The sequence below is a fragment of the Orbicella faveolata genome, unplaced genomic scaffold (assembly GCF_042242905.1).
Source record: "Orbicella faveolata isolate gen_17 unplaced genomic scaffold, um_ofav_v1 contig_35, whole genome shotgun sequence".
Lineage (NCBI taxonomy): Eukaryota > Metazoa > Cnidaria > Anthozoa > Scleractinia > Merulinidae > Orbicella > Orbicella faveolata.
The window spans coordinates 10864612-10876494 of NW_028301564.1; the positions used below are offsets into that span (position 1 = coordinate 10864612).

The 11883-nt window shown below is 38.0% G+C and overlaps 2 protein-coding genes across 3 annotated transcripts in view; both read left to right on the forward strand.

The window, feature by feature from the left end:
* Positions 1–9993, forward strand: part of LOC149103226 (uncharacterized) — a 45946-nt gene extending 35953 nt beyond the window's left edge. The window contains exon 3 of one of the 2 annotated variants that reach the window (XM_089272650.1): positions 7766–9993. In XM_089272650.1, coding sequence (XP_089128776.1) covers positions 7766–7776 — 11 coding nt within the window. In that variant the 3' untranslated portion in view covers positions 7777–9993. The remainder of the gene's footprint in view (positions 1–7765) is intronic. The other variant, XM_089272649.1, reaches the window with a different exon arrangement.
* On the forward strand, positions 6–9993 carry LOC110043202 (uncharacterized). The gene has a single exon (XM_089272647.1). The coding sequence runs from the start codon at positions 2869–2871 to the stop codon at positions 4141–4143; it is 1275 nt and encodes a 424-aa protein (XP_089128773.1). The 5' UTR covers positions 6–2868; the 3' UTR covers positions 4144–9993.
* Positions 9994–11883: the final 1890 nt, after the last annotated feature.

Genomic DNA, 11883 nt, shown 5'->3' on the forward strand with positions numbered 1-11883 from the left:
TGAGCATCAGCCCTTACTATTATATGTATTAGTTGCCATGTGTTGATAACTTTTTTAGAGTTGCGTCTTGCCAAAATAATTCATTTTTTTCTTACCTGTACGTAAATGGGCCTTAATTGTAATGGCAGCACTTTCTCTGGAATTTTAGGGCTTATGTCCTTATATTATGCTTCAATATCTGGTTAGCTTATGAGTCTTTTCTTGTAACACTAAGTACTCCAGCAATGCTAAGAAAAACATTACAAACCAAATGTGTTAGAGAAAGCCAACTTATAGTTTTGGCTATTATTTTTCAAAACACATCTTCTTTGAACCTGGATAAATTAGCCAGTTTCTAATATTTAATTCCTTTTCATCCCTGCTATGAAGGCTTAAAATTTAGCACAGGAAGTGTTTAGTAGATGGAGTTTCAAAATCTTGAGGAAGAAGTGATTGTACAGTACCACTTTAATGCATAGCTTAATATCCTTGTGTATCCATTAAACTAGTCAACAACCCATTGTCCCCACTAGAACAAAATAATTTTGTTTTTAAAATTGATATAAAATAAAATTCTCAACTTACCGGTAGTTTGGGAGGGTCTCTTGAATATTATAGGTTAAGGTGTAGATGTATGGCAGTGATACAAGCAATTTTTGCTGCATGTTACACAGAAGATATTTACATATCATATATAGTTACTTATGCAAGCATTTGTCGCAGTGTACATATTTTTTCTGTTCTTTGTTGTGACTCTTATTTAAAGCCCCAAAAGCTGTGAACAAGACAGCTTGTGGGAAGTTGAGCTTTCTGTGGTAGCAAATATCAACCTTAACTTTTGTGCCATTTACAAAGTAACCAACGGCAGTTAAATGACAAAACTGGTAAACCATACCCTACTGTATTCTAAATGTATACTTACAGCCTGCAAAGCACTCACTTTCTTTCCTGCAATGGTTTGGGGCACAACAAACATAAATGAATTAAGAGAGGTTGAGGAGTCGAGGAGGCAGAGTAAAGAAAACTTTTGGATGCCACAAGGCTCTGAGAATGAGCTTGACAGCTATTAATACAGTGTTCGACACTAACTTTCTTGCTAATTTGCCCTTTGGGTAACTAGTTCTGTTTTTATGTGAAGTTTATATGAAATAATTCATATATGAACTGCGGTTGTAGATGATAGTGAAGAATGATCATCGCAGTAAATTTTCCAATTTAAGCAATTGGAAAGAAGAAGCCTGAAAAAATCAGGACTTCAACGGGATTTGAACCCGTGACCTCCGCGATACCGGTGCAATGCTCTACCAACTGAGCTATGAAGCCACACATTGGGAGCGAGGTCAATTTATTGAGTTCATATCTTCCCGTGAGGAGTGAGATGATGTGAAGTTTATACGAAATAATTCATATATGAACTGTGGTTGTAGATGATAGTGAAGAATGATCATCGCAGTAAATTTTCCAATTTAAGCAATTGGAAAGAAGAAGCCTGAAAAAATCAGGGCTTCAACGGGATTCGAACCTGTGACCTCCGCGATACCGGTGCAATGCTCTACCAACTGAGCTATGAAGCCACACATTGGGAGCGAGGTCAATTTATTGAGTTCACATCTTCCCATGAGGAGTGAGATGATGTGAAGTTTATATGAAATAATTCATATATGAACTGCGGTTGTAGATTATAGTGAAGAATGATCATCGCGGTAAATTTTCCAATTTAAGCAATTGGAAATCGCCCCATGTAAGGGAATCTGGAATCCGGAATCCAATATATTTTTGCCTTTGTAATCCGGAATCCAGGCCTTTGGAATCCGGAATCCAGCCTTTTGAATCCGGAATCCAGCCTTTGGAATCCGGAATCTAGCCTCTGGAATCCGGAATCCTACCTCTCGAAACCTTCTCTGTAAAAACTTTGATATCTGCTCAACTGCTCACTTGAAAGTATCATATTTGCCAACATGGCGGTGTTGTGGTCTTTGATTCTTAAATAGGCCAGGGCGCATGCATCATTTGTTGAAGATCACCATTTTGAGATGCACTGTATTGTCTCTGTGTCAGATTTGTGACATTTTTGGCCCTGAAATAACTTCAAGTACAGCATACTTTTTTAGAACTGTCAACACTGTTCACGGGAGTTGCTTGGCCCCATAGGGGGTTTCATTATTCCTGTACGTCGCCGGGTTTTCGGTATCAAGATGTACGGAATAGAAGTTAATGCCGGAAAGTCCTGAATTCTCAATAAATGCGATTGCGGTGGAAGCGGTAGTTGACGAGCCTGCTTAAAGATAAAATCAAAGCTTAACCATTTAAAATTTTTGTCCAGGATGTACACCCCATGGAGTGACGCTTGCAGGCGCCAGTCAATTATTAAGTTACTTTTTAAATTTCCGGCGAGCGAGAAATTCGAGCTAGTGTGTTTATTCACTATTTCGACTGTTGGATCTACTGTTCGACATTGTGTTGAGGATTCTAAAAGATGGGAAAACACCGGAGAAAGCATAAAGTTGAGCGGGAAAGGTATGTATTAGTCATAAAAGTTTGTTTTAGACTCTTGCTTACGTGAATCCATGTGTGACATGTGTCGGGTATATGAACATCAAGAGAAATCTTTGTGCGGCATTTTGAATTAATTCGATTGTTTCTCGAACTTATCTTTTCACTTGAATTCGTATGCAGGAGTCCAAGAATAAAGAAGAAAGAAAAACAAAAACAAGACAAGGAAATTACAAGGTTTGTAGGGTTAATTACGAAGTCCCGAGAAGTACGTTCCGGCTACGTTCTCTTTCGATCTCTAGCTCTGACACGTGCGATTATCGGCATCTGCTTGTCAATGGGCAAATATTGCCCGGGAAGTTATCTGAGTGTAGCGAGACTTGAATTTATTCCGACATGACCATCCCTAGGACGACTCGACAGTCATTCCAAATTGTGTTAGACTCTCTGACTAGCCTTGTTAACACTCTTACAGAGATAGGTCAGGAGCAACTCCTAAACAGCATTTGTTTTGAGAGCATGACTACCTTGGGCGTGGAATGCTTTTTCAAAGGAATGCGTGCAGACCACGACATGCCTACAGTGATTGGATATGCATATAGGAGAGCTCGCTGTGTGGAAGATGACATGCTATGTATTTATCAGAAGCACTTCTCCCACTTCACAGGGCCCAATTCTTATAACCCTGAAAAAATCATTAAAAGTGATCCCCCGGACATCACGTCACGAGCAAACAAGCAGGCAAGAATCTGCGAAGGAACCGGCAACAAAGAAGAAGATAAGAGGCGAGAAGACACGATGAGAGATTTTGTCAGAGAATATGGACGTGGTGTAAGGCAAGATAATGTTCGGTCTAAAACAAAGGAACAAACAGGTACCCTTCCTTATGCCTTGAGTATGAGACCAACTGTTATCACAGCTTTGTTGGAAGAAGACCACGACATCACTGCAGCATGCCAGACAGTGGACGCATGTGATGAGATGGGAGGAAGGAATGTGAGGGTGCAGGTCATTTACCAGGAGGAAGATGTTGTTGCTGTGAGACACAACCGAAGAAGAGAAGTGTCACCATATTGGCTTGCAATTCTCTTGGAAGACGTTCAGGTTAAAGCAAATGGCGGAAATTTTCTACGAGACAAAGTGCCGCTCAGATGGCTTAACCAGACGGAAGATATCTTGACATACACTTCTGGCGACGTTTGCGATCAAAATTCTCCTAAGTGCATTTTAGCCAGCGTACTTGACTTCACTTGTGAAAAGTCTGGAAATGTGTTAACTGTCAATGTGTCACCTGAGGAGGACATCAGGCTCAGCAGGATTGCAAATGGAGATGTTGGCGAAGGGGAAGATGACAGCGAGAATGAAAACAAAGCTGAGATGCCAAATCATGATGATCACCATGAAGTGACAGGGCAGTCACTTCCACCAAGGTTGGAGGGTGTAAGCTTATCAGGGCGAAGAACAACGCGTTTCGTTTTAGGTTCAGCCCAATCATTTGCGATCACTTTACACTTAAAATCAACAAGCCTGGTTTCAATAGTTGAAATGCGTAGCTTTTCAAATAGTTTGTCCCTCCTTAACCCTGTAAATTTTGACAAAACACCTCTGGCTTGCATTTTGCCAGTTGTCAGCAACGAACGGAGAAAAGGGATGTGGTCGTTCACTAAGTAGTTATTGTGAAGATGTCATCGAATGTGACATTCGTGTGTGTTTCAACTATTTAACCAGGGTTGTACACTTATTCATTCTCAACGTTTATTCCTTGGAATTAACAGGGGAAAAAAGGAGAATTTATTTGCTTGTCATAAACCACATTTTCATTACAAGCGGAGAAATAATAATAGGGTATTTTTATCTGAAGTTAGTGAACATATTGGTGTTTCCACAAATTTCTAAGCCAAAAAATGATCTTATTTTGGTCAATGAATTATATATTTTTATGCAAATATTTCCTGCATGAAACTACTTAGGGAATATAACAAGAGTTTTTAATAACAAATTGTCGAGAATTGTGCGGGAGATCGACAAGTCGGGAAGTAAATTACAGTACAATCCACGGGAACGGGCTTTCTGCACGAAGATTGTAAGTAGAGTGCAGTAACAAAACACTGAGTGTCAGACAGCGGCATAAGAGTGTACGAGGTTTACTAATGTTCTAGTTATTGTTTTGTTGTATAAAAATTCCTACGGAACTCTAAAATAATGGACATTTTATGTAAATAAATTTATATCAACCAATTCTTAAGTAGCTGCAACAAATGGCTTCGGCTATTGTTTAATGTACTAGTAGCTGTATTGGCTAAACACTGAAATAAAGAAATAAATAGTTTTAGCAGGCGATTTCAATTTGAACATTCAAAGCACCAAACTTCAATTCCTACTACTTTTGGTTCTGTTGACGATATAATCGTTTTGATGAGAACAGTTCGTCAGATAGCTTCAACGTTGTGGATTACTCAGTGGACTTCAGAGACGCCTCTTCTTAACAGGTACCCCAACAAGTTAATTATTTTATCAAAAGTTAATTTAATTGATGCCGTATGAACTCCAGTTTAAGGATATTAACACATTTTGATATATTGAAAAGAAAATGGTATTTTCTTTTTTACTCAATTCGTACTTTAATAGCAGAATCTGCTATCGCAGTAGGAATGAACATCAGAGTTAAAACCTTTGGAATCCGGAATCTCGGAACGTCTGGAATCCGGAATCCATAGGCATGGAATCCGGAATCCAGTCACCGCAATCCGGAATCCACAATGTGGAATCCAGAATCCAAGACCCTCTTGGATTCCTTTACATGGGGCAATGGAAAGAAGAAGCCTGAAAAAATCAGGGCTTCAACGGGATTCGAACCCGTGACCTCCACGATACTGGTGTGATGCTCTACCAACTGAGCTATGAAGCCCAATGTGTGGTAGTGGCCTACCTAGTGGACTTTTGTTGCCCAATTAGCACTCATGTGAAAATTTCAACTTGCAGAAATGCTCAACTTTATTTTATAAACTTGCCTTCTTGTTTTGGTGTTGCAACAGTGATTCATTGGGTGATTAATCAGTCATAGAGCACATCCCTCACAAGATTTTAAACATCCACGAACTGTGCCCACACATTTTGATGAGACTCCACTTTTCTGACAAAAAGACCCAGTGAAGCACTTTTACTGGTCAAATATGATGAACCAACTGTCATGAATGAGAGCATAATTCATGCCCTGAAGCACATCATTATCATTAATTTTATTGTTATTATTTTAGTCGTCATCATTGTTGTCGTTTTTATTATTGCTATTTTTATTTATTATTATTGTCATTATTAATAATTGTCTTTTTAACTATATATCAAGGAACTGCAAAAAGATGGCTCAGCCTGTACCTGTAGTACCCATTTTGTATTTGTAATTTGTAAACAACAAAACTGCTTCTCTGCCTGACCAGAGATCAGTCGGGGAGTAGCTTACAATCCTGACAACAGTGCCCCATTTCTTTTTGAGTCACAACAGTAAAGCTTGTAATCAAAATATTGCAGTACCGTGCAATTTGTGTCGAAAGACTTTGACACAAAAGTTATTTCCAAATACTGTTGCAAAATGCATCTTTGAAAATTCAAGGAGGTTATCAAGCATTTTATAGTGTTTTGAGAACTAGGGATTAATGCTTTTTATGCACAATCACTAATTGACTAGCCACTTTGATTTAGCAAGCTTTGGGGAAAGCCTCTCACAAAATTTGGGTTCATGGCTTTTTTCGGAAACAAGAGTCAATTATATAGAAACTTTCAGTGAATGTTAGAGTTGAGTTTACATGTCTTTGACCTTAATACTTCTGAACTTCTGCTCAAACTTGGGCATGGTTTGTATTAAGTCAAAATAAGCTGGTTCCAGAAATTGAGTAAAAGTATGCCAGCAAAATTTTTTTACTGGTAGTGTTGTTGTCCAAAAAATGGGGTCCAGTCAAACACCAGTAAGAATAAAAATATTATCCCCAGTAAATGGAATTAAGTAACATTATCACTGAGTGAAAGACAAAATATTTCCCAAAATTTCTTAGCCAACACTTCAAAGCCCCAAAATTTATGTTGCAAACTTTGACATGGGTTAGTGTGCCCAGAATAACTGCAGAGCCACTTAAGTAATGATGAAATGGAATCAATAGAAAAACCATGATAAGAATGGTGTTATCCTTTTGATACAATATTAATAACAAACAGTGGGGCTTGACTTTTCAAAATTACAGAAAAACTCAAATTGCATCCAGGGCCACCAGATCACAGTTTTCATGCAACATACATTTAAATAGAAAGGAATTGAACTTAAAATAACAGACACTTATTAAACAGTTAAAAAACAGTTCCTTTATATTGCTATATGTAGAAACATAAAAAAATGAAAAGGGTTTGTCAAACACAACTCGATACACCACCACCACCACCCACATATGGTACTCTCCCATGTAGATGTGGAAGGAAAACAACTTGGTTTCACTCTAAGAGGAATTGGAGTTTGCAAGCCCTGACAACAAGCCCTGACAGTTGTTCAGATTGTTTTCTTTGGAATTAATGATGTTAAATTGATTAACACCAAATTAATTAAGAGAGTACTCAACAAGCAAATTGATGGCATTTTGTTGGGTTCTTCATTAGGCCATTTTTTTTTATCATGACAGAACTCAAAATGATATTGTTCGTAAAATGCTTGACAGTGGCCTCATAAATGAGTAGTTTTATGGACGTTATTTTGAAGATACGCCGTTGATGGACAAACCAAATAAATCTGACATGTTTTATGGTCAACAAATTTGAAGATGGCATGGTCCATTTCCTGGACATGTCTCTGAAAAGAACATCCACTGACATTTATAGGAAGCACACAAACACTGGACAGAATGTCTTGTTTTCTAGTCATGAACGTTGGCCTTGCAAAATTGCTTGGGCTAGAGCCTTGTTGCACCAGGCGTCTTCTATTTGTGAAATAGGCTCTCTCTTTCAGAAACAAATAACAATGATTAAAACGTTCCTGTTAGGGAATGGCTTTCCTGAATCTGTGGCTTCTAATCTTATAAGGTGTTTCAGACACAGTAGCTCAGAACCTAGAACATCTTATCCCAATAACAACAAGACTATGAGTTTTAAGGATTTTAAATTCTAATGTGGGGTTTGGGACTGGCACTAGTTTTGCTAGCCTAATGATATAATTTTTAAAACAGATGGGAGCTCCTCTTGGGGCCTGTCCAAGAATCCCCGTCAATGTCCCAGACCAAAAATGACATGTACTTTATTACTTCATCTCATACAGGAAGTAAGTGATGTCTGAACAGTTTTCATTGAAGTGCCTTGAAACCGGAACCAGAGTATTAACAATATTACAAACAACACAACAAAGAAAGTACAGGATGCAAAACAGTGCACAGTGATGCAAACCCAAATGCAAGTTAATTTTGAAACCAAATTAAAAATTGCTATATAGAATGAGACAGATAACTGCAATCACAACTGGTTGTTTGCTATTTGCATGAAAAAGTAGCAGACATTAAGTTGAAGGAAGTGAGTTTATAGAGAATTCCATTTGCATCATATTAATCAAAAACTGGTTTTCTTATTTAGGTATAGAAATACAGTATGCATATTTATAATTTGAATTATAATACTATTACTGTTGTACTTTAGATTATAATTCCAAAGCTCTTTTTAAAAACTGATTTCAGTTTCATTAGGTAGTTTGGTGCTTTGGGCCCAAAACAGCAGCCTGAAAACGGTCCCTGTAAGTTGACAAGCCCTTGTAGTAGCCAGGAAGTTTCAAGAAATGGGCCCGTTCACAGAAAGTGTCAGTTTTCCACAATATTGTTGTGTCTATTAATGAAGTAAATCCCTCTCCATATTTTTAATAGCCTGGCCAAACCATACCTGGAGGCATTAGATGATATGATCGATGAGGAGGAAGGGCAGTTAGAAGAAGAAGAAGAAGAAGCAGAAGAAGAAGAAGGCGAAGGCAAAGGTGAAGGCGAAGGCGAAGGACAACAGGATCAAGAAGAACAAGAGGAAGGGCAAGAAGAACAAGACAATGATGATGAAGACCTCTACAGAAAGTTAATACAGGATGAGTTTAGTGACAGTGATGTAGAATAATCAGTATTTGTTTTGTAGATTTTTTAAATTTTTATCAGTATTTCTTTCACAGATGTATAAATAAGTAATAATTAAGTAAATAAAGGATGAGTCTGAAATTGTTTTGATTGTTCTACATTTACAACGCCTTATTCAAATTAGCCCAAGCTCAAAGGCTGAAGAAAATATGTCATTACTTTTTTTTTACTAAATGAACCACAAATCACTCTGTTGTCTGTGAATAGTTTTGTTGGATCTAGATGTAAGGAACAAAAGAGTGACAGAACTTTTCATCTTTGTTATAAGAACCCAGTCACAGTCGTGCATGACTAACTGTGGCAACCTTCCTTGGTTTAAATAAGCTAATCAAAATGCATGAACTAAGTATGGTGAAAATATCAAGCATCATGTAACCTGTTGGTCAGTCGACAACTCCACCTCTCACATTTCTTTTCATAATTGTGGATTTGCCAGGTTTGAATGGAAGCCGTAAGAAAGTTGTTGAAAACATGTGTTAGAAGTGCACCACTGTAAATGCAATGATAAGTATTATATTAGTATGTCCAAAAGGCATTTACCTGTCAAAAATAGAATTTCTCAAACTAATCCTAACTTTGGTTATTTTGCCTTTGTAACAATACAAATCTCAAGATTATAGTGGTTTTACAACACAGGCTAAAAACAGGCCCTAAAATATAATTTTCGAAAATGTTTGGATAAAGCAACGGTTTGTATCATCCGTGAGCATTGCAGATAATTCAAGCCAACCCTCCGTAGAAAAAGAGATGGCGACTGGTACATTTACTCTCAGTTCTTAGCGCACGACAACTTTAAAAACGTTTATAAAAACGTACGGAAACTTTATAAAATCTTCAAACCCAGGCTACTCAATGCCCTTTGTACAGGGACAATATTATAAACATTTGGCTTTCTTAGTGCCTTATAGGCTGTGTTAGGTTCGCAAGGCATTGTGGTAAAATGTACAGCCGCCATCTTTTTTCCTACGGTGGAATCGCTATGATAACGATGACGACCACAAAGCGCTTTGTGTTGTTTTTAATAGGCCACAAAGCGCTTTGAAGTGTTTTGAATAGGCCACAAAGCGCTTTGTGGTGTGAAAAATTGGAAAAACCAAATAATTTCAGAAAATAGCTGTGAGATATTTGCGAGTCAACGAGCCATCCAGTTTTCAATGTTAAATCCCAAACTAAAGCACCACATAGCGCTCTGTGGTGTTTTGAATAGGCCACAAAGTGCTCTGTGGTTTTTCGACTACTACTGCTGTTTTATAAAGCAAAGCGAACTAGGAACAGTTAGAAAGCACTCCGGCCATAAAATCTACTCGACAAGAAACTGTAATAAATGTTCGATGCTAAAGGAGACGGCTTACCTAATAAACGGCACGCAATGCATGCAGAAGCGATGACGTTTAAAACTTGTTCCTAGAAGATTGAAACATGAGCAGACAAACTGATTCTTAAACTTTTGGGTTAGAAATTTTAGGGGTTTACATTTAGGGTAGTCCATTGGTGGTTCATTCAAGTAGTTCATGTGCCAGGTCCATCTTGTTAGTCCATGTGCTGGGAGTCAGCGAAATGTACCAACCCAAATAAAAAGTACTCCGCTGAAATCAACACCTTCTTATCTTTAAAGATATTTGGCAAAGCTAATTACGTCACCGGAAATTAATTTGTTGTTTTAACCATATACTTGTCCAAGAGAAAATCATTTTCTCTTGACTTGTCATATCGCGTGTGCGACCCGCTTGTCTATCTAAAATTGTATGTATCGAAGATATGTTATCATGAGTTTGCCCGTGAGCGCAAATTTATCCGACACTGTATAAACCAAAATCCACCCTCAAATCTTCGTTTAAAAGCTGAAATTAAAAGCACTCCGCTGATCCTACAAACAGCAAAGGAAAGCCGCAAAGTACAAAGTTTCTGTCTCTGAAATCGACACATTATCTTTAAAGATATTTGGCAACGCTAATTACCTCACAGAAAATTAATTTGTTGTTAACCGTATACTTGTCATCAATGAACATTCGTATTGTCTTTACCCTGACAAAACGATTATCGATTGTTTAATCAGAACCACTCTTTCGTTGACAGAAAATATAAAACAGCACATTTCCAAAACTGCAGAAAAAAACTGAAAAATGTAAATCATGAATCGTACCCTGACTTCATTATCACTACTGTAAACTGTGTATTTCAGTGCCCATACAATGCCCATTCAATTCACTTCAAGACTGGCAACGGTACAACTGCGCTACCAATCCATAAATTTTATGTAGACCCTTTAGCTATTGCGTGTGCGACTTGCTTGTCTATCTAAATTTGTATGTATGAACAACATGTTCTTATTACGAGTTTGCCAGTGAGCGCAAATTTATTCGACACTGTATAAACCAAAATCAACCCCCAAATCTTCGTTTAAAAGCTAAAATTAAAAGCACTCCGCTGATCCTACAAACAGCAAAGGAAAGCCGCAAAGGAAAGCCGCAAAGGAATGATACTCTCTCTGAAATCGACACCTTATTATCTTTAAAAATATTTGGCAACACTAATTACCTCACCGGAAATTAATTTGTTGTTTGAACTGTATACTTGTCATATCGATTAAAAGCAGTCCGCTGATCCTACAAACAGCAAAGGAAAGCCGCAAAGCCTTCACCTATCGCCTGTGCGACTTACTTGTCTATCTAAACTTGTATGTATGGGGAATATGTTCTTATTATGCGTTTGCCCGTGAACGCAAATTTATCCGATACTGTTTAAACCAAAATCCACCCCTAAATCTTCTTTTAAAAGCTACAATTAAAAGCACTTCGCTGAACCTACAAACAGCAAAGGAAAGCAGCAAAGGAACTCCTAGAGTGCATTTCGCTTCCACAGGGGGATAACTTGTGCGCGACATAAGCGCACGGACATAAGCGTGACAAACCATGCGAAATCACTATCCAAAGGAATGCATGCATGCCAGGATAAAGCGATGACGTCACACAATACGTCATCGTTTAAAAAGGTTCAGTCAGCCTCAACAAACTTATACTGAGAAGAGGGCTTTCGCGAACCGGCTTTCGTGTGAGTGACGAGATTGGGAATAGAGAAATATTGCGCAGATTGAGTGGTAGTTTTACAGCACCGAAACTAAAATTTGGTGACACTGCTTGTCAGAGATTTTGTTTAGCCTCTGTAATATCATTGAACGATCTGAACGATTTGAGGATAATCGAAGCGCGGAGTTTAATATTCTTGGGTTTCACCCACGTGACCAATAGCTAAGCAACGGTTACTATCCGCC